The following is a 27,530-nucleotide window of genomic DNA, read 5'->3' on the forward strand; positions in this document are numbered from 1 at the left end:
TCTAGAATACGAAGTAATCCAAAAGATGTCTAAGTTCAATCCTACTAACTCAACCTTAATCTCAATTCTTAAATACTTTACTACTCACATTTCCTACTTCTCACCGCTTAATAAGAACGACAAGTCACTAACTTCAAGCAGACAATTTCTTTTCCTACCCCACCTCCTCTTTAGATTTGTTAAGTTATATACGGTAAAGATAATAAATACGGTCAATGGAATATAAACTAAGATTGAAATATGAATAGAAATATTGTAACAATATATATACTAAGGAATATAAGTGACCTCTGTAACTCTTTGTAAATTCACCTTAAACTTATTACACTTGTACACTTCCTCCCCCCCCTTTTTCGATTTTGTACTCCCTTCTCCCCCTTCCCCTTTTATAAAACTAATAAATTATATTTTTTTTTAAAGAAAACATCCGAATCTTTTTTGTTTTCAACAAAACACATTGAAACTACAGCTAGTAGCTTCCCATGCTTTACATCTTATGCAGTTGTTACAGTTGAGTAACAAATTAAATTCACTTACTTCACGCTCTTCTTCCTGTTCTTTTTTAATCTGTTCCAAGCGAAACTGCTCTGCAATTTCTCTTTCTTGTGCTTCCCTCTGCAGAACAAGTGATAAATTAATAAGTCTGTTCAAACAGAATTTATCATTTGGATGGCTTTACATTTTTTCACAGACACAATAGTAATGATTAAGAAAAAATATATTCCCTATATCTGTTTCTGCACTGGCTGCCAATTGGTTTCCGGACTCAATTCAAAGTGTTGGTCATGACCTATAAAGCCCTACATGGCATGGGACCAGATTATTTACGGGACCACCTCCTGCCCCATGAATCCCAGTGACCGGTTAGGTCCCAAAGAGTCGGCCTTCTACAGGTCCCGTCAGCTAGACAATGTCACTTGGCGGGACCTAAGGGAAGAGCCTTCTCTGTGGGGGCCCCAGACCTCTGGAATCAGCTTCCCCTGGAGATTCGTACTCCCCCCACCCTCCTTGCTTTTTGTAAGAGTCTAAAGACTCACCTATGCCGCCAAGAGTGGGGTCATTAGATTTCCCCCCCTGGCTGATGAATGTATAGTGAGTTTGATGATTGAATAGGTTGTACGTATTTTAATTGGTTCTTTAGTTTTTAGTTGTAACTTTGAATTTTAATTATTTAGATTTCGATATATATTGTCTCTTTTATATGTTGTAAGCTGCCCGAGTCCTGGGAGAGGGGCAGCATATAAATCCAATAAACTTAAACTTAAACTTCTTTCTATTGAAAATGATGAGAATCTAAAACTATTCAGACTTTTGTGTAAAATAACAAACAGTCTAATATTATTCCCACCATGCTGGGAACTATGAAAATAACCATGAGCCTTGTAGACAAGACTGCCACTGAGAAAAGCATACATTATTGGCATCTTTCAGTAGGTCAAATAGCAGTAGCAATAACACTTAAATTTATATAATGCTTTACAGTACTTTACAGCTCTTACAGAGTCAACCTATTGCCCCGAACAATTTGAGTCCCCGTTTTACCCACCTTGGAGGGATGGAAGGCTGAATCATCCTTGAAATTTGAACTGACAAATTGCAGGCAGCCGGCAGGCAGCAGAAATAGCCTGCAGTACTGCACTCTAACCACTGTGCCACTGCGGCTCTCCCAAATCAAGTACGTATGTATAATGGAAGACAAAGCAGCATGATCAAACCCATGTACAAATTGCCAGAGTGAATTCTTCAATCTCTCTCTCTCTCTCTATCTCTCTCTTTATGTGTGCAGGTTCCTTTTTCTGAAAGTTAATACCCGATTAGGAAATCTTCTTAAGTAAAAGATCTCACTCTGCACATATATTTCCCAAGAGAACTTTGTTTTCTAAACATCATCTTCCAAGAAAGAAGAATGTACATAGTTCTAATAGTCTGCATAGTTTTAAAATCCTCCATCCCATGTTGCCACTGAAGTGGAAACATTTTTATAAATAATCTGTATTTGGAACTCTGTATTTTGATATGGTCTATCGGCTAATCAATAAACTATTAACTGAACTGGAATCCTATAACTTGCCTTAATTTTACTCCAAGCATTAATCCAAGTATCATTAATTTTTAAAAATTAAATATGACTCTATAATTACTTTTACTTTATTTTTTTCTATTTGCACATATTTTTATATTTGAGTTCTTTCCCTGTTTGCATTGTTGTGGCAGGAGTGAATATTATTAGGCGGATTGAAAAAAATCAACAGAGGGAGACAATTTTGGATATCATGGTAAGGTAGTAAAGAATTGATTTATTTATTACTATAGTATTTTTCAAGTGTGAAAATGAAACTTAACATTCATATCAAAGGTGATGCCAGTATCAAAGTAGATATTTTCTGAAAATTTGGGGGATATAATAAGGTTACCATGATAGATTGAGAGCAAGCAAATGGTTGCAGTCTTGTGTTTACTAAAAGAATAACAATGATTCTTTTTCTAGTAAAGCTATGATGATTAGTTGAGAATTGGCTACAAGCAACTTTCCTTACTGAAACAGGTTCTGTCCAGTAGCAATGACACAACATTATGAGAGTTCTCCAATAGGAAAGCCATATTTCTCAGAATGTTAATGGACTGGAGAGCTTTTCTCCTTATCACAAGTATAAAGGAGGCATTGATGGCTCTCCGAAAAGGATTATGAAAGGGACTAGACGTACTTTTGCTCTGTCAGCTTCCAGAGAGATTCGGTAAGCTTCGTCCTGTTCTCTCTTCACATTTTCTCGGGCTTCACGTTCATCCTAGGATAGGAAAAAGACAGGAAGAAAAAAACTTAGTCTGGTGTTTCAAAATCAATATTCCCCCAGCCAGGTACAAATAGCTGTTTTGGAATACCTGTCCTTTGTTTACAGTATACTGGGGAACACAGGTTGAAAAAGGACCCGGATACTCAGGGAAATGTAAGAAATTATTTTTCTGAATTTGATGCAGGTTTCAAAAGGACACATTAAATTATTTCATATTAAGGAATTTCTCTGCCTTGATTTTGACACAGCTACAATGGTCCAGTCTTTTAGTTTGGTATTAACTAGCACTCTTTTTTGATGTAAACAAAATTGATTATTACCAAATCTTAAAATGGAATCTGGAAGTTCCCAACTAACTCTTACTAAGTGAACCATATCCATACTGTAATCAACTAGAATATCCCCGACAGGCTGTCAGCCTTTGCTTGAATACCTCCAATAAAGACAATCAATTATCCCAACAAGAAGAATGGCCAACAATGCCACTGCTGCTATTTTCTTTCCTGGAAAATACATTGCTCTGCTTTAATAATACCGGAATCACTTAGGAAAGTGAGAAGGACAGCATATACTGTAAATGTAGTAAATAAATACAATAAAATCTTATTTAATCATAAAACAAGGCATAGCTATCTGTAGTGTACGCTGATCCCAATGCACGGTCTAAGAAAAGGATCATTCAGGAGTGTTCTGCCGGCGTGTCCCAACTGTCCGTAATTACAGGGTAATTAGTCCAAAAAGACACATACCATACTATAGAAGGCAAACCAAAAGTCTTTATCAACAGAAAAGCAGAAAAAAATCCCTTTTTAAATGTCAAAGAGATTTTCTGGTACACACAAGGCACAGGTTAATGCAATCCAATTTCTCACCCAGTAACTGGGAAATTGAGTCCAATTCCAAAGTCCAGAAAGTCCACACACAGTCTTGAACAGGGAAACAGCAAAACCACGATCTTGACGAAACTATGAATCAGATAAACTTCCACAAGGCTAAACCAGCACGCTGGTCTTTTTATCTGTAGCACTAATTACAGCAGTCCCACCCAACCATAGGTGGCCTCACTTATCTCCTGTAATAATCCTTCAGTTGTTCTCTCCTATGCATCACTTTATGCATGCGTGGGTCTGTCATACATTCTTGTTCAGAATCCAGGGATGATAAGGAGGATTGATCTCCTCCTGGGCTGTCTGACAAACTCCCTTCTTCCCTGCTACTCACGCTTCCTTCGTCAGAGGAGCCTTCGTCGGGAGATTCTATTGGGAGCAAAACAGGCCTGTGGCATGTGGATGTTTCCCCCACACCCACTTCCACATTCCTTGGGGCAGGAGCTGGGCCAGAGCCAACCACAGCAGAGGAGAAAGGTTGGCTCATCCTAAGAATCATATACTCCTGATTAAAAATACTGTTACATGAAGCACTGGAGATAAATGTAGTACTACTTGGAAGGTCAATGTACCTGTAGCTTTGCCTTCTTCAACTCTCTACCCAAAAAAGAGTAGCTGCCTGTGCTTTAAGACTGAGCTCTAAGAAAAGTTGTCTAATGTGATCATACAAAATTAAAACACTTGGACATGCACAACAAAAACAATAAAATCAATCAATAAAAAGAAAGACAATTATATATGTAACTCTGGAACACAAAAACCATTGTAAGGATAATACTCCAAATAGAGAGATCTTTACTATAGTCTTTGGTCTACGTTTAGTTAGGGTAAGGCAATCAAATTCAACTACCATTTAAAACAGAACTTCTAATTCAATCAACCACAATTTGTTTTATTATCTATTTATTGGCTTGAACAAATGAGACAAGAAGTTTTTTTTCTTTTGAAAACATTTGGACTTCATGTAGTATATAACTTAACAGTATTTAAATATTCCTGTTAATGACTACACATGGTTTGGCTTTGTAGTAAATTTTTGTTGCTATGCCCAATGATTTTTTTAAAAGTTGATTTTATTTTTGTTCTCACTGGAAATATTTTATTACTCACCTTCTAAGTCCTATTGAGAATCAGTAATATGAAATGGGAAACCTAGGGAAATTAAGACAAATCTCTACTCAGCTTTAAAACAAAAATATCTTGTTTTCATTATGCACCCAGAACTTTGAACTCAATGAGGAAAAATAAATAAATAATTGAACTAAGCGAGGAGTAAAAATTTTGAGGGGAGAGAGAATAAATTTAGAGGCATTGGGCCTCTAAATTTATCCCAACTGGATATAATATTGGCAGATAATTTCCTTTTTCAGGCCAACAATTCAACATTTCAGAAGTTCCTCTAGATTCAATTCTTCCATTTTTGGCATTCTTCTTTAGTAAAACAGATACAAAGGGGATTGTAAAAATATATTATGCATGATTGCCTTGCTATAGCACAAAGATGTGAAATGGCACCGCTGAACTCAACTTTAAGTTAACAGTTTCTTACTTAGACGAACTTTCTCATCAAGTTCATTGTTAGATAATGGAACATTATTTATCCAAGTCAGGTTTAACTATCCAAAATATTTGTATAGTGTTTTTTTTAATTAAGGTTAGCGTTACACTACAGCGCAAGCAATTTACAGTGCAAGACTTCATCAATATATCACAAGATTACAGACAAAATGGTGATACTCTTTTCTACATGCAAAAATAAATATTTGCATACCACAAGAACAAGCTTTCTTTCCAAAGTCCCCTAGTCCCTGGGAGCTTTAGTAAAGGACATATCTCTTCCACTGAGTTTTTACAGTAACAGAGTAAAGCCTCCTCTAGTAAAGTTATGCAGCAGCCCTTTGCTTTTTTCCCTTTTTATCATCTTCAGATGCTGTGGAGATAGTATTAATCCATTAAAATGTTCATTACTTTGCTTTGTAATTGAGCCATTAAAAAAAAATCAGTAGAACTTAAAAATATTGGTATAATCAGGGCATCACAACAAGCCTCTCTTTTTATGATACAGGGGCAGGTTGTGAAGTAAAACCCCAATTCTTCAAATATTGCTTTTTTATGTTGGTTACTTTTTCATTTCAAGCAAACCATAGATATCTGAGATGTAGTGACTTGCACATGGGAAGAATTATTTGCTGTGGTCCTATCAGGACTTTGGCACTCCCAATTGAGGATAAACCATTTGGTGACTTCATCCATTTTACAGTGTTCCCTCAATTTTCGCTGGTTCAAACTTCGCGAAAAGTCTATACCACGGTTTTTCAAAAATATTAATTAAAAAATACTTCGCGGGTTTTTTCCCTATACCATGGTTTTTCCCACCCGATGACGTCATATGTCATCGCCAAACTTTCGTCTGTCTTTAATAAATATTTTTTTTAATAAACTTTAATAAATAAACATGGTGAGTAATAATCTAAATGGTTGCTAAGGGAATGGGAAATTGTAATTTAGGGGTTTAAAGTGTTAAGGGAAGGCTTGGGATACTGTTCATAGCCAAAAATAGTGTATTTACTTCCGCATCTCTATTTCGCGGAAATTCGACTTTCGCGGGCGGTCTCGGAACGAGGGAACACTGTATTTCATCTGAAGACTCTAAGGAGACAGACAATGGGGGATCATTTGAGAGGGCCGAGCTCCATTACTAAGAATCAATACTTCCAGGATTTGGTCCTGGACCTTCCAAAATGGAAGAGACAACCTGCTGATTCTTCTGGAATGGTCAAAGAATTTGGACTGACTCCAATAGGGAGGTGTGGTTCTTATGATAACAAGTACCAATCCATAAAAGGCTTTATAGAATTAAACCAGCAATTAAAGCATTAAAGCCCTGGTTTTTTTTATTTGGAAAGCAGTTATTTAGCTATTCTGAAAGAATAATATGAATTCATAATCCATAGAATAGGCTGAGATAAACCAACAGAATTTGATTAATTCAATTAATTTGCATTCTATATAGAAAAATTGTTCTAGTGGAAAAGAAAAAGCAAGCTGAGTTTCAGGAGTAAGGTGTTACTATCATTTGTATATAATTGCCCTTCTGCAGGTTTGGAATACTGTGTTCAGTTCTGGAGACCTCACCTACAAAAAGATATTGACAAAATTGAACGGGTCCAAAGACAGGCTACAAGAATGGTGGAAGGTCGTAAGCATAAAACGTATCAGGAAAGACTTAATGAACTCAATCTGTATAGTCTGGAGACAGAAGGAAAAGGGGGGACATGATCAAAACATTTAAATATATTAAAGGGTTAAATAAGGTCCAGGAGGGAAGTATTTTTAATAGGAAAGTGAACACAAGAGCAAGGGGACACAATATGAGGTTAGTTGGGGGAAAGATCAAAAGCAACATGAGAAAATATTATTTTACTGAAAGAGTAGTAGATCCTTGGAACAAACTTCCAGCAGACGTGGTAGATAAATCCACAGTAACTGAATTTAAACATGCCTGGGATAAACATATATCCATCCTAAGATAAAATACAGAAAATAGTGTAAGGGCAGACTAGATGGACCATGAGGTCTTTTTCTGCTGTCAGACTTCTATGTTTCTATGTTTCAATTTTTCAAAAAAAGGGCATATTTATAATGATTTCTAAACCAAGTAAATATTGCAAATATGAAAACAATTATATTGTCCATTTGTTGACATTAACCAGGTTGCACATTCCATAAAGTAGGGGAGGACAATGTATGACTTATTAAATGTTGCTGGACAGCATCTTCCATCATTCACCACCATTGTCATTTTAACTAGGACTGATGAGCTCTGTAGCTCAGCAATATCTGGAGAGCTATATATTGCCCATGTCTGCCATAAGGCAAAGCACATTTTGGAATCCATATATTTTGTGTTTCCCAAAGGATAAGAATGTTTCTACTGAGCCACACCTGAAGTTAAACATAGGGTCTGATCTTAATAAACAGTACATTAAAAAGACACCCTGTTTGTCTCAACAAAATGTCATCATAGAAATTATTAATTTCATCTTCTAAGATAACAATCTTATACACTTTCTAAATATATAAAGTGTATACACTTATAGAAGAATTTAGTATAGAAGAATCTAAATGAATAAAATTCATAGCTTTTGACTTTTATATTTGATTATTCCAGAATTTAATTTGAAAACTTTTCAGAATTATGTTTTTTTAATTGTCATAGCTTATTTTGTTCCAAAATGGTTGCCTTCCCTCTGTTGATTAACATGAAATATTTTTGTGAGGTATGTCAATATAATTTACAAGTCCCTTTCAGCACAGTCCCTTTCAGCGCAGTGGTTAGAATGCATTATCCTAGACTAACTCACTGCTCACTCCAGGAATTTGATTCTGAGTGGCTCAAGTTTGACTCAGCCTTCCATCCTTCCAAGGTCGGTAAAACAAGGACCCAGATTGTTGGTGGAGGCAATATGCTGACTCTGTACACCACTTAGAAAGGGCTATAAAACACTCTGAACCAGTATATAAGTCTAAGTGCTATTGCTATTTTTTGATGCTGATTAATTTTGAACTTCGTACTAGTATCTGTTAATGTTAAGTGTAACCAGAATACTGGCAGATACTTCCAGGTTGTGTGTGTGAGCACAGACCTTTAATCACTTTCATATTAGAGATTCTAGTTATCTATTGAATTAAATGGTCTGTGTGTGTGTGTGTGTGTGTGTGTGTGTGTGTGTGTGTGTGTGTGTGTGTAAGTATTGGGGAGTCAATCTTGACACAGATTATATAAGAGAAACATAGAAACATAGAAGACTGACGGCAGAAAAAGACTTCATGATCCATCTAGTCTGCCCTTATACTATTTTTTGTATTTTATCTTAGGATGGATCTATGTTTATCCCAGGTATGTTTAAATTCAGTTACTGTGGATTTACCAACCACATCTGCTGGGAGTTTGTTCCAAGGATCTACTACTCTTTCAGTAGTAATGTAGTAGTAATGCTCACCAAATATTTCAACTATAATTCCTGTACACACTAAAACACTTAAAGGAATTGATTAATAATATTTTACATGCTTTATCCAATAATATATGATAATGATAGAAAACAGTATTAATAATTCTTGAATATTTTGTTGTTGTTGTTGTAGAGATTGAATGATGTAGAAATCACACTAAAATCACAAAAATGGCAAAACTCATTGAAATGATTTGTGATAAAGGCTTTGACCACAATTAGATAGACACATATAGATGGACAGAAGTGGCAACCGTATTTTCAATATAACTAGTTTCAGTTATTAAATTCTACTTATATATTCTATTAATTGGCTCACCAGATGATAAATAGTGTATGCCTAAATTGGGATTACTAAATATATTAGACTTTAACATGCAGACCTATGTGAGAATTATAAGACAATTTTCATAAATTTATGCTGAAATGAGAGAGTGCACAGAGAGATTGACTCACTTGAAAAAAGGTATCCTTTGAACGTTATGCCTAAGCAAAGTGAAACAGCAGTCATACACTGGTGTTTCACATTTTTAATTTTCTAAATGAGAACCTCTCCCTAGAGCTAGAATTATAGATGAGGAGATAGAAGACTGGACTTTTAAAGAAGCAGCTGTTTTATTATGGTTGTTTGGTTTGAAATAAAAACTGAAATATACTCTGGATTTAATTCATATATGTACGAATATGGATGAATATTTTCCCCAGTGAATAAACTTGAACATCTCAAAATAAAGCTTAATGATCAATGCCTACCAAGATTTTCAGCCAAAAGAATGATTAACTGAGGGGAGTTAAAGTACTGTAAATAGAAATTTTCAGCAAGATCTTCTTGCAAACAGAGCTCCCCCCCACCCCTCAAGGAATGCAGGATATTTTTCATGAAACCTATCCTAAAGCCATAATGGTCAAATGTTGCATAACAAGAAAAATAAACACTATGTTAGACCTTCTGTTAATTAACTTAAAAATGAGAACAAGTCAAGCCAGCTGTGTAACAGTCAATGCTTTTACAGTAATACATTTTGACAGCAAAAATAAAAAGAATGCATTATCTAGGTATCGCCAAATGGATCCTGGCAGTACATAGGAACTCCACCCTGTATAAGCTTGTCAAAAAGTGTTACTGTAATCCATTGAGAAGTCTCCTCCTCGGGCAAGGAAGAAAAAAATTGCAAAGGGAGGCTCAAAGCAGGTGTGTTGAATTGTTATACTATTATTTAATCAGGGATCTCTTCTCATTAGTTTTGTATTTGACAAATTCATGCTTTGTTCTTGCCCATCATGTGATGCTAGAGTCATCAATCAGCAGTCTCATTAAAAGCCAAATGTAAACAATGAGGTTGTGGAAATGTATTTTTAACACTGTATACTCCTCAGTCACAAAAGGCATAATACACGACTGCCATTTCTCTTGGCACTCTCTGCTAGATTTTACCCAGATGACTATCAATTTCAGAGAACATTAAAACTAGCTTCTCTGAGGACATAAACAGTCATTGCCTCTAGCTAATATCCTCTCAAGGACCTACGCTCCTCAGGAAATCATTGTCAAAGTATTTGACTAATGAAGTCCACAACCATTCCGCCTAAAAGACGGCTACCATTGTAAAAAAAGGTCTAGGAAAATATGGTAACTGAACTGGAAAAAAAATCCCTACCAGTGATTTATGATAGAAAGTTTCCACGGACAAGGGGCCATAAAAAATCTTCTGAAGTGAAAACAACAGTCTTTTGAAAACTTAAAGATTGTAAGACCATTTGTTATGACAGACAGGTAATGTTTAATTATTCTGAATTTTGGTCATCTGGATCCACACTTTCACAGACTTATTCTTCTGATGGAGTATATTTCTAGCATTATAGTGACAATTCTTTTAGCATTTCTACTCCCTCTACAACATTGCCAAAAATTTAATTGTAACTCTTTTAAAATAAATGATGTGACAGTTAAATTTATTTATTTATTAGATTTGTATGCCGCCCCTCTCCAAGGACTCGAAGCGGCTCACAACAAGAAACAATACAAATCCAATACTTAAAACAAATTAAAACCCTTAATATAAAAACAATCATACATCTCATACAGACCATAAATAAAGTGGAAAGAGCCCAGGGGAATCAATTTCCCCATGCCTGACGACAGAGGTGGGTTTTCAGGAGTTTGCGAAAGGCAAGGAGGGTAGGGGCAGTCCTAATCTCCGGGGGAATTTGATTCCAGAGGGTTGGGGCCGCCACAGAGAAGGCTCTTCCCCTGGGTCCCGCCAGATGACATTGTTTCGTCGACGGGACCCGAAGAAGGCCAACTCTGAGGGACCTAACCGGTCTCTGGGATTCATAAATGTATGTCATAGGTTTCAAATAAGCAAACCGAGAGCAATGACAAGTCTTATTCCATGAAAAGATAATCTGTAGAGCAAAGGAGCTCAAGATGTATGGGAATTTCACACACAGAGAGATGCACACATGCACACACAAAATACAATTCTGATGAAGATAAAAAAAGGAATAGCGGAAAAGAAGCTGCACAAATAATTTAGCGAGGATATGAAAACAAAGAAGGTGCAGGAAGTGTACAAAGAGATAGGCTGGAGTTATAGAGAAGGAATCAGGAAACCTAAAGACCAGAGCAAGTTAAAATTGATAAGGGATGAAACACAGAAAGGGCTTCTTCATATTTTTTTTAACTAAGACAATAAAAGAAAAATCAGTCGCTCAATGAAAGTGACAAATCAATAATAAAAAGATGTATTCCATCAGGAAACTATGAAGAAGAGGATGAAGTTTAAGTTTAAATTTATTGGATTTATATACTGCCCCTCTCCAAGGATGGAAAGGCAAGACAAAGCAATGGATGGACTATTTTTGAAATGAATCTGAATAAAAGGGACTAGATAACTTGACTCAAGGGTGCTGAAGGAATTTATTGATAGACTGGCCAAACTTTTATCTTATCTTTAAATAATGCTAATCAATCTGATACTAATACTTTGGAAAATCTTAAAGGAAATCATAAAAAAATATGTGTTCTGTTAGGTGACTTGATAACAATGCAGTAATAATTAACATTGTTATTGCCAACCTAATCTTACCTCTTTTTCTAAAGAAACGCAAAACCCTGTTCTTAGATTTTGGGAAAGCTATAGACAAAAGGCGATAACAATTTAATGGATTCCAAATTCAAAAACTATATTCAAGAAGTGGCTATCAATGGTTCTTCAGCACATCGCACTGAGGTGTCAAGCGAGTCACTGTAAAGTTCAGTGTCATCTTCAGTATGAATTGGCTAAAGAGATTGCAGGAATATTTATCAATCACAGAACTAAGTGGAATAGTTAACGTCACAGAAAAAAAGAAACAAAATTATAAATGATTTTGAAATTGTATTGTAATGACAAAGCAAAGTTCTTTATTTAGGGAGCTAGAAAATGCACAGATATGGCTTAATAACAGTTTGTATCTAAAGTTTCTTGGAATAGTAATTGACTGAAAAATGAATTTTAATCAGCAATGTGACATGGCTACAGAACCACAAAAGCAAGAAGCTGCATCAATACAAACATCATTTCCAAACCTCAGCAAGTATTAAGTCCACTTATGAAGCATTACTGAGTTTGTGTCCAGTTCTGGTAACTACTGTTTAAAAGTAACCAGTTTAGAGAAAGACAGTAAGGAAGATTAGAGAACTAAAAACAATGTCCTATGAAGATCAAAGAAGCTGTGGACATTTAGCTTTGAAAAGAGAAGATGAAGGAGGGTATGACAGCATTCTTTAAATACCTGAAAGGATGTCACACAGAAAAAGGTCAAGACCTTTTCTCTATTGTCACAGAGTATGAGATGCAGAATGAAGGATTTAAATTACAGGAAGGCAGATTCTGAATGAATCCGAATTTAACATTCTTATCACAAAAACAGTCCAACAATGAAACAATTACCCAAATAGATACATAATTGTTTCTCACTATTACTGTTCACCATTACTGTTGAAGCAAAAGTTAGATGGCCACCTCTTACATATCTTCACTTTATATTGATTTTTCCTGATTGCTTATTTGACCCCTATGACAATCATTAAGTGTTGTATCTCATGATTCTTGACAAATGTATATTTTCTTTTATGTATACTGAGAGTATATGTACCAAAGACAAATTCCTTAGGTGTCCAATCATACTTGGCCAATAAATAATTCTATTCTATTCAGATTCCTGTTCTGAGCAATGGTTACACTCAATGGCTTAACTGGCCCAATTTAAAACTGTGATTCTCTCATTTGAGACAGAACCAAGCAACACGTCTGAATCAAACACATTAGATACAAAGCAGTAAGACTCTCAATGAATGCAATATTATTTTTGAGAAAAATATATGCAAATCTCTTCATCACTCTATTTCCTTTCTGTGCAGAATACAGAAAGGAAGAAATACTGACAAAAATATAAAATATATAAATAAAGGGAAAATACAAAATAAGTAAGTAAAAATATAATTAAGTAAGATTCACCAATAACCATATATACATCACTATATTTTTCTACCCTGATCAACTGTTCATGCTTCCACCATGTTCATATACCATTTTATTGCATTTCATTTTTTAAATTTGTCACTTCTCCTTTTGAGAATCTCACTTAGTACATGTATTTAAGTATATTTTTCTTGGTCTTTCTCTTCTTCTTGTCTCATGTGCTCTTGTGTTCTGTGATTTGATCCTCATTCATTCTCTATATGACCTAACTGCTGATGCTGACCATCATGAACAAAACTCAGATACTTGGCAACTGAACTAAAATACTGTATATCTATGACAGTTTCACTCACCTGGGGGGGTCCTTTTGTGGCAGAGTCAATGTGGCAAGCCAGATTCACTTTACAATGTTATTAGCTTAAAGACTTAAGTGATTCACTTAACAACTGCAGCAAGGTGGTCATAAAATCAGGCAAAATTCACTGTCTTATTTAGCAATGGAAATTTTGGACTCAATTACACATACATATACACACACTGGAGGGTTGTTGCCTGGTTGTTTGTGTTGATTTTGTACAGATTTTCTTCTTAGTTTTGTATGGATGCTATTTTCATTTTTCTTGGGGGGTTTCATTTGCTTTGATTATGTTGATATGCTTCCAAGAGTCACAATTTCTAAGAGGGGTAGCCTATAATATTTTAAAATAAATTAAAAAGAAACACTTTCAGGAATACTACTAAATTCTTCATAAATCTTAGAGGAATATTTAGAAATGGGGGGGGGGGGGCAGGACCTGTGGACAGCTACAATCCCATATTTTGTGTTGAAATATGCCTCTCCCACTTGGTAAAGTGGCTGAGATCATCTGGGAATAAAGGTTAAGAAAATGATAGGGATTAATGCCATCATTTAGTCTTGTGGTAAATGTAAGTTTTTAACTAGATACATATTCCCCAGTTAACATTTTATGGTAATCTTTATGGCATAATCCAATTATGCCACTAGCAAAAAAAATATTTTTGTTTCATCCAGATATAATGATTACAGAGAAAAGAAAATATAGTCCTGTAGTCTAATAACTATTGTTAGATGATATCATATTAAATATTAAATATTATGCTGATGACTTGCCAACGGCTTATTATGTTTGAAGAGCTTTAAAAGTCTTCAAAAGCAGAATTTTGTGTCCTTTTGTGTGTGTGTGTGTCTTATACACCCCAAATATCTTTTGTTCTTCTAAAAGCTTTGTGTTGCCTTAAAAAATCATACTAAAAATCTTAGAAGAATTTTCTGTTTATCTTGTGGTTTATGATGACTTACTGCAGTTATTAAGAAAACAGTAACAGAAACCGGAATCTGTATCCTGCTTGCTATTGTCACATTTTGAAAGAAAGTTCATGTTAATGCATTAAGACCTGCACTAGAAAAAAATGCTATTCAAACAGGAGATGTCAGGAACAAGACTTTCAAAGTGTTACATGTGAACTAGTATACTACTAAAAAATTGTTCCCATTGCCAACGCCTCTTCTTAAGTACACAGAGCACAGTTTGGGCAGTTAGGCACTATATTTGTCATGTTATTTTATCCAGAGAATTATAGTTCTCTTAATAACATTTAGAAAGAAAAAAAACCTAATGCATTCATCAAAAATTCTAGATATGGAATTCTGTGAACGACAGTATGTTTTTGTTAACTGTCAAGTATCTCTTTTTGTATTTCCAGTATAAGTGAAATGGCTCATAGCTTGCCAATTATTTGGCAGACTAGCTGGCTGGTTGGAAATTCATGTTCAGGTTAACAGTGGTTACAAAAAACACCTGGATGTCGTAATTCAAGGCTGAATGGTGTCCTATGCGAAAATAATGCCATCGAAAGGTCTGCATTCATCCCATTTAGTAAATTATAGAGAAATAAGGAACAGTAATACAAGCAGTCCTTGACTCATGACCAAAATGTATGCTGCTAAACGAGACGTTTGTTAAGTGAGCTTTGCCTCATTTTATGACTTTTCTTGCCATACTTGTTAAGTGAATCACTACAGTTGATATGTTAGTAACCTGGTTGTTAAGAGAATCTGGCTTCTCCATTGACTTTGCTTTGCCAGAAGATCATAAAAGGTGATCACATTACCAAAGGTCATAACTATAAAAAACGATCATAAGTCGATCACTTTTTTCGACATCACTGTAAGTTCATACAATCGCTAAGCGAACTGTTGTTAAGTTGAGGACTACTAGTATAACATAAAAGCATATTTTTAAAAATTCCCCCTAAATTTGTGGATTGGGTTAAAAAGATTTATTGATCATGTTTTATAAGCCTAATTGTAATGAGTCTAACATTTAGGTAGGACCACCAATTAGTTTTAACTACAGCACTTTTAATCTAAATACCGGTATTCAGGGGTGGATTGTTGCCCGGATGGGGGGGGAATGCAGTGGGGTAGCGAAAATGGAGCTCCACCCCAGAGCACCCAATTTGCACTGAAAGATATTGAAAGAAAGTGCAGGGTGTCCTGCATAAGCCACGCCCACAGTGTGGTAGTAAAAATTTTGGTAGCCCTTCACTGCCGGTATATACTATACTTGTTTGGTCCCGTCGACCAAACAATGTCGTTTGGTGGGCCCCAAGGGAAGAGCCTTCTCTGTGGCGGCCCCGGCCCTCTGGAATCAACTCCCCCTGGAGATTAGAATGGCCCCCACCCTCCTTGTCTTTCGCAAGTTACTCAAGACCCACCTATATCGCCAGGCATGGGGGAATTAAGACATCTCCCCCAGGGCTTTCTTATATTTTATGTTTGGTATATATGTGTTGTATGGTTTTTAAATTGTTGGGGTTTTTTAATATAATTTTACTATTAGATTTGTTCCATTGTTATACTGTTTTTATTGTTGTTGTGAGCCGCCCCGAGTCTTCGGAGAGGGGTGGCATACAAATCTAATAAATTGAATTGAATTGAATTTGACTGTATATGTTTGTAACTTGTCGAAAAAGAGTAATAAAAATATTCAATTATTGTATGCCTAATGCTCATAGTTAAATTTTCTAACAATGCAAAATAAAATTGATGTTCATTTCGTCAGATTGAAAACAGACAGCATTACTATATAAAGAGATGATGCATATTCCAATAATTCAATGAAATAAAACCTTGTACTAGTGTGGCATAAGATTTAGGCGGATGAATAAGACGCTCAGTGTATTACTGTCAATCAATGTTTCTACTGTACATCCAGGATAACAATAATCTTAAATAGGAACACACCTATTATTTCAAAATCCTAACTAAGTACTTCATTACTTGTAAATGTCACTCTCAATTAATAAAGTAACAGATAACCACTTCACTTTTGTGTATGTGGCTTGTGACTATATTTGTATAACTGAAACACTGGCATTTTTAGAGAACTTTTATCATTTTATTTGCCCATCTTAGTCTGCGTGAAATAAATCTCAGTAGTAGTTATTTATTATTATGGTTGATCACAGTCAGTCAGATGTCTAGTGGATTCAGAATATTTATCCACCTACTGAGTCCTTTCTAAGGACCTGGGATAGTCAGATATAAAATTGTAACAATATTAAAGATATTGTCACTTCTGGGGAAAGCTGCTTTTGCAACCAAGGTGCCTATTACTATTGGTACTATTTTTGCTTGCTTCTGCCATAGTCATTCTATTTTTATTTGCATGTCTCTGTATTTTGTGATCTTCTCCAGTTCTTTCTCTTTTCTTCTGCTATTTTCAGGTCCTGCCATGTCCACTATCTGGGCTTTCTTATCGACAATTGTTAGGTCTGCCTGTTTGAATTCTAAAGTCCCAGAATACTTTAACTTCTTCAATTTCTATTACGGTGTCTATTTTATGATCCCATCAGTTCTTGCCTACAGGAAAATGGCATTTTTTGAAGATCATCCAATGCACCATCGTTGCTACTTTGCAATGCTGTTGTTTGTAATCAGTCTGTGCAGCTGCTAACCAGTCTTTTTCAGTTCCTTTGCAGAGGTCGCAGTCTACTAAATTCTGGCTTTGTTTCTATCTTTAACTTTCCTGCTCTTAGCCATTGCCAGGGCTTCTTGTTATCTGCTTTGCCTGCTACTTTGTGTGTGTGGGCATATGTGTGTGTATTGGCCATGTAAGACTTTGCCTTCCATATGACTTTTAAAGTCTTCATTTGATCTTTCTTAAATGCAAGTTTGGTCTCTCCAGCATCTAGTAAGCTTTCATGCTGCACTAATTTCTTCACTGTCCTTCAGATAGAATTCCAATAGCCTTTTCGTCTTCTTCAGCCATTCCATGTACTTCCAAAATTCCATAGCACTTATTTCCCTTGGTAAGTAGAGTCTGTCAAGGTCACCTTGAGGATGAAGGGCATACTTCGTTGTCATTATTTTTCTGCTCTTTCTATACAGAGCTTTTAGTGGAGTGCTTGAGTCCAGTCTATTATGTCATATATTGAATGACTGGAATTTGCCAGGTGTTAATTTGCATTGATGTTACTTCCTTCACTTTTAGTGTAGGAAATATTCACTTCTAACATTCTTCCTGATTTCAGTTTGCTTGATGTTGTCAGCTTGAAGAATATCTGGTATTTATAATTTCATTCAGACTCTTGATGTTATTTCCAGAGGGCATCTTGATTCCTTCAATTTTCACTAATTTTCCTCTGTTGATGGCAAGTTGGCACCTTTGCCTAATCCAAAGTTTGTTATGTATGTATGTATGTATGTATGTATGTATGTATGTATGTATGTACTCATTCATTCATTCATTCATTCATTCATTCATTCATTCACATTTATATGCCACCCATCTCTCTCGGACTTAGGTCGGTGAACAAAAGTTAAAACCCCATAATAAAAAACATTCATCCATCAATCATTCAACAGTTAGGCCAAAGCAAGATGTTGGTGCTCAATGGCTCTCCCCAGCCTGCTGGCAAAGTCGTGTTTTAGCCTTCAGAAGGCTAAGAGGGTGGAGGCGGTGTAAATTTCCAGGGGAAGCTGGTTCCAGAGTGCCAGAGCCACCACAGAGAAGGCCCTCCCCCATGTCCTGCAAGCCAGCACTGCATATGGACAATTCTATTTGATTCTATTTGAGATATAAAGGAGTTGGGATAACCTATTAGATGTTTTTAATCTTTGATAGCCACAAACTGTTCAGTATTGTTGACAGTTGCCCTGAATCAATGCAACAGTGCTGATAATGAGTAAACTCTCTTGATATTAACTTATCCCAGTCTTTCACATTGACATCTCGCATTGTTGTCATTGATCTTTGCACAAAACTCCTGATGTATGTACTGATTTGTCTTATTTTAAGAACTTTTATTATCCAATCATATGACAGGGAATCAAATGCTTCTTTGTAATCAATCCGAGATAACCAATTCATGTTGGTTTTCAGTCCAAGCTGCATTCAAGATGGTCTTCTTTCTTTTGCAATTTTATAAAATCATTTTGTCAATTAGGAGCTTCTCTGCTGTTAGGACACTTTCTTTTCTGTCCAGGTTGAAAGAGTGTTTTCAACCAGATGCAGTTGGACTGCATCAGCTACTATCTCAGTTAGCAATTTGAAAGGTAATTGGCCTGTAGTTGCCTGAGGCTGCCTCTTTTGTTAAATCTTTCATTATACCAAGAAGGTTCTGCCAGATGTTAATCAATTTTCAAATTTGCCTCCTTATAGTTTGCTCTTAATTGAGCCTATGCAGACCAGCCAGATGTTTCAACCAAAACCATGCAATTTATCTTCGCCTGATGCTGACTAATTGTTGATCATCTCTACCCTTTTCTTCACCATTTCTGCTGTTATTGCAAATTCTTCAATTTCATCTTTTCAAAAATTTATATCCATCTCCTTTATGCAAACTGCTTTTTTGTTGCATTTTGGGGAGTTGTTTCACAGCTCAGAATTGCACTGTTTTTTCTTTGTCCAGTATTGATTGTTTCATTACAGTGTCTTCATTGAGGATTGAAAGAAACCAGTGGTGGGTTGCTACCGGTGCACCCCGGTTCAGGCAAAGTGGTAGTGGCAGTGGCGGGAGGTTCCGCCCACCCACCGGGACATCATTATAGACGATCTGTGCATGCGCAGAAGCGTCCCTCACGCATGCATTCACAGTCCTGAACAGGTAGCAAAGGTAAGTGAAATCCACTACTGGAAGAAACATTTCTGATTCAACCAAAATCGGAGATTCTCCCTATAGTGTGCAATCCATTCTTTTTTATATTTCTAATGCTTCCTTGATTTCCTTTCCCCTAGAATAATACTTCTTGATCAGGTATCTTTGGTCTTCTTCTCTTTTGTTTGTTCTACCTTACTTGCATCTGATCTTAACATGCTGATCTTATTTTAAATTCGATCTTCCATTTTGGTGTATATTGGCTTCTTTGCTTTTTATTGATTTTGCAACAGAGATATTCTGAGATATAACTGCTATACTGTATATTAGCCGATTTGTTTCTTGCAATAAGCTGTTGCTTATACAGTAGTCCCTCGCTATACCGCGCTTCACCTACTGCGGCTTCACTTCATCGCGGGTTTCTGAGGAAGTCGATCGGCAGATTTAAACAGCCCGCCGAACTCGATTGGCAGGTTTTTTTTAAAAAAAAAAATCTAAAATTGTAAATACTGTATTTAAATACTGTATCTAAAATAAATACTGTGTGGGAAGGGTTTATAAACACTTAAAACAATGAAAACGTAACAAACAATTACAATATAAATACTTAAATAAGTACTATCAGTCGATAAATTCCCCATCGCGGATTTCACCTATCGCGGCCAGGTCTGGAACGTAACACCAGCGATAGGTGAGGGACTACTGTATTGCATATTATTTTAATATTTACTCTAGCTAATAAGTTTCAATGCAGGCAACATTATTGTGCTGTTTTAGATTATTTTTCTCTTTGTTTCAATTCCTTTTGCTTTTTACTTAGAGGGATTTGTTTCTTCTGAGGAGAAGGCAGAGGAAAACAGTGATTTGTTCAGGAATGAGAATGAATGAATATTCATTCTATCTTCTGCTAATTTCACCTTCTACGTGCTCCCCATGGTTTCCCTCTACAGTGAGAGTTACTTCTGGTGAGGCTTCAGTTTCTTTACCCTGGGTAGATCTTTTACAATTATTCCAATTCTATTTCAGTGAATATTTTATTTTGTATTATAAATCAATGCTGATCTGCTAGCCTCTGTTCCAGTAGTGGGTTTCTTTTACCTTCTCTACTAGTTCAGAAGTGTATGTGTTTTGCTGCTTTGTGCACGAGCGTTACAACCATGTACTAACCCTGTGCGCATGCACAGAAGCCTTTGCACATGCGCAGAAGGTTAGTTGCCACCTGCTTTCAAGCAGCGGTGACCAGGGAACTGGTTCGGAGGCATGGCAAACCGGCCATCAATGCTGGTTCAGCAAACAGGGCCAAATATTGGCCACCGGCTCATACAAACCGATCCAAACCAGTAGCAAACCATCACTGCTCTGTTCAGCTATTTCTGATTCTAGATGTTGTTCTTTCAAGAACTGTGCATTCTCTTTAGAAATCCTCTTCTCATTGGGAATTAATTTATAATAACAGTTCATTTAATCTTTCAATAACACTCTTTGTTTTCAGTCTTTGTATATTTGCAATAGGTAAACAACTTTTCTTCTTGTAGACATACACTTGATTGCTTAGCCAACAGTCCCGAGTCCTGTAATCCATTTCTCATCAGATGTCCAGGAACTTCAATATCTAGTGCATTAATGACCCAGGTAGTGGTCAATCTTGTATAGGTTTCTGTAAATTACGTTTCACCTTATTGCTAGTAGGTAAGAAGTAGTTACTTTTAATTGCAGCTGCTTAATTAGTAAGGCAATTACCCTAGTAACATATACTTAATTGGTAAAGCATATTTTCCCCTTTGAAAAAATTGGCAAAAAATAGCAATGCTCATCAAAACAATTACTGTTAAACAAATTTTCATTCAAAGAATATGTTAAGTTCATAGTTGGTATTTTCATCATTTTTTCCCACTACAATAAATGTAAAGCTTCCTAATACTGTTTGACAAATTCTTTCCTTCCTGCAAGGATTGCTCAATTTTGCAATATTCAAAAACATTATTTACAACTGATTTGAAAGACTGTGAAACTAAGAGGTATTTTATTTCACAGAACCTGTGATCAGTTCCTCAAATATATCTATTTTCAAATTTGAGATTTCACACCATAAATATGGAGATATTGCAGGAAAGGTAAATGTGAATATTGACCTCATTTTATCAATGTCTCAAATCTTACATGGAGACAGAGCAGTATTCTTAGAATGATCTGATGGATAGCATTCCTATTCTGATGGACAGAAGAAATTATTATGTTACTGTGAGTTTCTTTCACTCTTACAGGAACAACCTTACAAACCTCTTCTTCAAACACATATTAAAAATGAAGGTATTCTATTTTTCTTAACATTAAACCATATGCAATTAATACTGAATTAATGCTAATACAGATAACAGCAGAAATATAGAATCTAGCATTTTTTATTGTCTAGGAAGGCCCTTACTCTAAATTCAATAGCTGTCTGTAGTGATGTCCAGGTCTCACCTCATCTTTTATGTCTTCTTGCTGCTGAGCACTGAAGATCTCCATTGCAGCCATCAGCCTCATCATTAACTCATCCACTGTTGTGTTTCCTAGCAACAAAGGGCAGTTTAACTTCATAAGATTAAAGTTATTTTAAAAACGCAAAAAGTCATTTTAGAAATAATCCCAAAATAATACCTTAATTTTTTTTTACAAAAATGCGCTTAATTTTATTTTAGTGACATTTAATTTATATTTTAAAGTTTCTAAAAAATTCCATCTATAAATGTGAATCTAAAGGAAAAAATAGATTAATTATAATTTCTATTTCATCTTCATATCTAATAATCAGGTCATGATCTGAAACTAGGGATAAATAAGGGAGAAAGAGGAAGATTTTTATTCTTAAACATTTTTTTCAAACTGTCATAAATATTATCACATGATCTTTTGACATATCTATTGATATTTCGGTGCTGAATTTAAATTTAACATTTGCAATGAATAGCCTTGAGAATTACCTCTGCCATTCATTGATTCAAGGATTGCTAACATATATAACATATGCTAACATATTTTCCCCTTAATTGGACACTATTCACTGGGTTATTACTCCTTCATAGCATTGTTAATGGAACAATATTTAGAATACATAAAGAAATTCCACAGTTCTATTTCATTGCATACAAATCTTGGTTTCAACCTCTGCAATACTTTTCACAGTGATTTTAATGCATCAGTATAGCAATATCCAGATTTCAGTGGAGAATGTGAAAGTACATTCCTACTAAGTTTCAACATTCCAGTTGCTAGAAAAGTATTCTAAAATGTAAGTGATTTATAAATAAGTATCAAGAGTTCAAGAGAAAATTGTGAACATTATATCATAAAACATCAAACTAACTGATTGAATATGAGTCTAGTTTTTCCCTCCAACTCCTTCTGGATTTTTTAGAGTTTCGATATAGGGACAGTAGAGGTTCTGGAGGTACAACTGATATCTTTTTTAAAAAATCAATAAATATCAATGAAATATCTATAGCGCTATGAATACTCATAGAGTTATTTTTATGAGACTGAGGTCATTCATAAAAGGCTAGTATTTCCCACTCTGTGTGCTTTCTTTCTAATGGGAGAGAGGGAGAGAAAGAGAAAGTGATTTCTGACAGTCTCAAAATGGGTGAGCAGTGTGGTCGGGCAGTAGGAAAAGCAAGTAGGATGCTTGGCTGCATAGCTAGAGGTATAACAAGCAGGAAGAGGGAGATTATGATCCCGCTATATAGAATGCTGGTGAGACCACATTTGGAATACTGTGTTCAGTTCTGGAGACCTCACCTACAAAAAGATATTGACAAAATTGAACGGGTCCAAAGACGGGCTACAAGAATGGGGGAAGGTCGTAAGCATAAAACGTATCAGGAAAGACTTAATGAACTCAATCTGTATAGTCTGGAGAACAGAAGGAAAAGGGGGGACATGATCGAAACATTTAAATATGTTAAAGGGTTAAATAAGATTCAGGAGGGAAGTGTTTTTAATAGGAAAGTGAACACAAGAACAAGGGGACACAATCTGAGGTTAGTTGGGGGAAAGATCAAAAGCAATGTGAGAAAATATTATTTCACTGAAAGAGTAGTAGATCCTTGGAACAAAGTTCCAGCAGACGTGGTTGGTAAATCCACAGTAACTGAATTTAAACATGCCTGGGATAAACATGTATCCATTGTAAGATAAAATACAGGAAATAGTATAAGGGCAAACTAGATGGACCATGAGGTCTTTTTCTGCCGTCAGTCTTCTATGTTTCTATGTTTCTAAAAGGGGGAAGTGGTGGGATTCAGCCGGTTTGCATTGGCAAACTGGTTGTGAAATTACCCATCCCTGCTATCAAAGTGGATTCTAGGTGCTGCACTGCAATGGGGAAACAGGCAACAGAGTGACTGGCATGAAGGAAGGAGAAGGCCTTCCCTCTTTCTTCTCCCTGCTCCTCCTTTCATCATGTTGGCCGCTCCATTGCTTGTTTCTCCCTTGCAGGGCAGCGCTCAGGATCCACTTTGATAAATATGTGTGTGTAATTTAACAACCGGTTCGCCCAGTGTCAGATTGGCCATCATGGGAGACTCGTCTGGCATATGTGGTGGAGCTGGAGGATGGGGATGTACCACACCTCCCAAAACAGCCAACCTGACCATGGGCAAACCGGTTATTAAATTACAGTGGTACCTCTACTTACGAACTTAATTCGTTCCGTGACCAGGTTCTTAAGTAGAAACGTTTGTAAGAAGAAGTAATTTTTCCCATAGGAATCAATGAAAAAGCAAATAATGCGTGCAATTGGGGAAACCACAGGGAGGGTGGAGGCCCTGTTTCCTCCCAGAAGATTCCTAGAGAGGCCCCACAGAGGCTTCTTCCCACCTTTTCCGGCCCTGTTTCCTCCCAGGAGATTCCTAGAGAGGCCCCACAGAGGCTTCTTCCCACCTTTTCCGGCCCTGTTTCCTCCCAGGAGATTCCTAGAGAGGCCCCACAGAGGCTTCTCCCCCGCCTTTTCCAGTTACAGTTTTGGAGGCTCGGGTTTGTAAGTGGAACATGGTTCTTGAGAAGAGGCAAAAAAATCTTGAACACCCGGTTCTTATCTAGAAAAATTCGTAAGTAGAGGCGTTCTTAGGTAGAGGTACCACTATATTTGAATCTCACCACTGGAAGAGGGAGATAAGTTTGGGAGGTGAAGTTCCTTACTCAAGTTACTACCGTAGAACAAGGGGATATGTTTTTGAATCAGACATACAGTTACTTACAGTAACTGTAGTTATTCTCCAGGTAACTAAGATTAATCCTGAGACCTACTTATAAAAACCAGCTATAACATTTGCCATTTTTTTCTACTCTTTTTGTTGAGTAGCATCACTTTACAAGCTTGAAGCAGGGCATTTTTATCACTGATTTTCAAACATTACCATGCTATATTAGTTTTGATCAGATACACAGTCATTGCAAATGTATACAGGTAAAACTCAAAAAATTAGAATATAGTGGAAAAGTTTATTTATTTCAGTAATAAAACTTAAAAGGTGAAACGTAACATATGAGAGACTCATTACATGCAAGGCAAAATAGTTCAAGCCATGATTTGTCACAATTGTGATGATTGTGGGATACAGCTCATGAAAGTCCTAAATCCACAATCTCAGAAAATTATAATATTACATGCAATCAATAAAACAATGCCATGCCATGCCGCATTGAGGCAGTAATTGCTGCATAATGGGCCCAAACCAAGTACTGAGTAAATATGCATGCTTACACTTTTCAGAAGTACGATACTGTTCTATGTACACTACTTGTTTTATTGATCGCATGTAATATTCTAATTTTCTGAGATGGTGGATTTTGGGTTTTCATGAGCTGTACCCCATAATCATCACAACTATGATAAATCCCAGCGACCAGTTAGGTCCCACAGAGTGGGTCTTCTCCGGGTCCCATCAGCTAAACAATGTCGCTTGGCGGGACCCAGGGAAAGAGCCTTCTCTGTGGTGGCCCCGGCCCTCTGGAACCAACTCCCCCCAGAGATTAGAATTGCCCCCACCCTCCTTGCCTTTCGTAAGCTGCTTAAAACCCACCTCTGTCACCAGGCATGGGGGAATTGAGATACTCTTTCCCCCTAGGCCTTTACAATTTTATGCATGGTATGTCTATATGTATGTTTGGTTTTTATAATAATGGGTTTTTAACTTTTTTTAGTATTGGATTATTATTATATGCTGTTTTATTATTGCTGTTAGCCGCCCCGAGTCCCCGGAGAGGGGCGGCATACAAATCTAATCAATCAATCAATAAATAAATAAATCATGGCTTGACTATCTTGCCTTGTATGTAATGAATCTCTACCATACATTACATTTCACCTTTTGAGTTGCATTACTGAAATAAATGGACTTTTGCACGATATTCTAATTTTTGGGGCTGCACCTGTATAAGATAAATTCACAATTTTTTCATCTTATTTACAAGTACTTTGCTGATGTAAATATAAATATATTAACAAATATTTATATATGTTAATATAAATTATAATTCAAGAGAATGTATACACATTCATATAGTACTAGTATAATCAGTATAAATTCAGTTGAAAGTTTCAATACAAAACATGCATCAAGCAGAATACATAGACTGTACCTTGTATTACATTCAACACCTCATTTGATGACCGTTTTCCCATAATAATAAGGAACAATGGAAACTGATCTGTCTTCTGTGTCCGAATAGTTTGAGCTACAACACTGCCGAAGTGTCTTGTGCACATTGTTAGAAACCTGAAAAATAGGAATATTATAATGAAAAGTTTGCATTAATAAATGTCCCTTATTCATTTAATTTTCAATATATATATATATATATATATATATGCATGTCATATAGCTATCATAATTTCACATCAAAAATATATGCAGTACACTGTACTTTACTTTGAAGAAAATACAGGACCTCATTTGTTGTTAACAGTAGCCCACATTTTTTTTTCTTTTTATACTGTGAACAATTTTCCAGAGACTCTCCTAATCTCATTACTTTCCATAGGGAACATCCACTTCCACTCTCTCTTTTTCTTCTATGCTGCAGTGTACCTATTTGTATTAAGCCTACTATCTTCTTTATATTTTTTGCTTAAGATATACATTTCTTTTCATAATTTTGTGGAATATTCATAGTTCTGTACCAATTCTATTACCAATGTACCAAACAATGTCGTTTGGTGGGACCCAGGGGAAGAGCCTTCTCTGTGGCGGCCCCGGCCCTCTGGAACCAACTCCCCCCCAGAGATTAGAATTGCCCCACCCTCCTTGCCTTTCGTAAGATACTTAAAACCCACCTCTGCCGTCAGGCATGGGGGAATTGAGATCCTCTTTCCCCCTAGGCCTTTACAATTCTATGCATGGTATGTATGTATGTATGTTTGGTTTTTATATTAATGGGTTTTTAATCGTTTTTAGTATTGAATTACTATTGTACACTGTTTTATTGTTGCTGTTAGCCGCCCCGAGTCTCCGGAGAGGGGTGGCATACAAATCCAATAAATAAAATAAAAAATAAATAAAATTCTGCTCCCAGATTTAATAGTTAGAAACAACTAAGACCCAGTGGTTTAGTACGATCCTTCTGTCAATTCTTAACTTTTATAGCTGAAAACCTTGACTTTCAAAAGATAGAAGTAAACAAAATAGAACTCTAACATAAACCAAGGAAAACAAAATTAATCAATTCATGAGAAATTCTACAGCATATCATAAAACTATGAATAGGTGACCAACTTGAAAACAATACAGTATTAAATGCCAATCATCTAGAGATTATTCAGTTATTATATTTATTTAAAAAACAAGCCTTTCCAAACTAAGGTCATCCCTTTTTTACTTGGTAACTTTTTGTCCATTAGCAGACTGTGCAAATATTATAATAACATCTTGTTTTCAATTATGCTTTGATAGAGCATCCTATTCTGATGGAATAACCACAGAAATGGTGATCACATTTGCAGTTGACATAAAACAGGGCAGGACAGTTGCTATTTTAGAAGATTGAAACAAAATTCAGGATGATCTAGGTAGATTAGAGCAGTGTTTCCCAACCTTGGCAACTTTAAGATATCTGGACTTCAACTCCCAGAATTCCCCAGCCAGCATTCACTGGCTGGGGAATTCTGGGAGTTGAAGTCCAAATAGCTTCAAGTTGCCAAGGTTTGGAAACACTGGATTAGAGGGATGAGCTGAAAATAACAATGAAATTTAATAGAGATAAATG

At 36.0% G+C, this 27,530-nt stretch overlaps 1 protein-coding gene across 1 annotated transcript in view; it reads right to left on the reverse strand.

Moving 5' to 3' along the window:
- The window catches only part of FAF1 (Fas associated factor 1), a 227,529-nt gene that overhangs the window by 22,102 nt on the left and 177,897 nt on the right, over positions 1-27,530 (reverse strand). Inside the window, exons 14-17 of the mRNA XM_070745898.1 lie at positions 25,908-26,044; positions 21,750-21,838; positions 2,706-2,786; positions 538-615 (exon numbers count right to left, since the gene is read on the reverse strand). Coding sequence (XP_070601999.1) covers positions 538-615; positions 2,706-2,786; positions 21,750-21,838; positions 25,908-26,044 — 385 coding nt within the window. The remainder of the gene's footprint in view (positions 1-537; positions 616-2,705; positions 2,787-21,749; positions 21,839-25,907; positions 26,045-27,530) is intronic.

Source organism: Erythrolamprus reginae, chromosome 3 (assembly GCF_031021105.1).
Source record: "Erythrolamprus reginae isolate rEryReg1 chromosome 3, rEryReg1.hap1, whole genome shotgun sequence".
NCBI classification, from domain to species: Eukaryota; Metazoa; Chordata; class Lepidosauria; order Squamata; family Dipsadidae; genus Erythrolamprus; species Erythrolamprus reginae.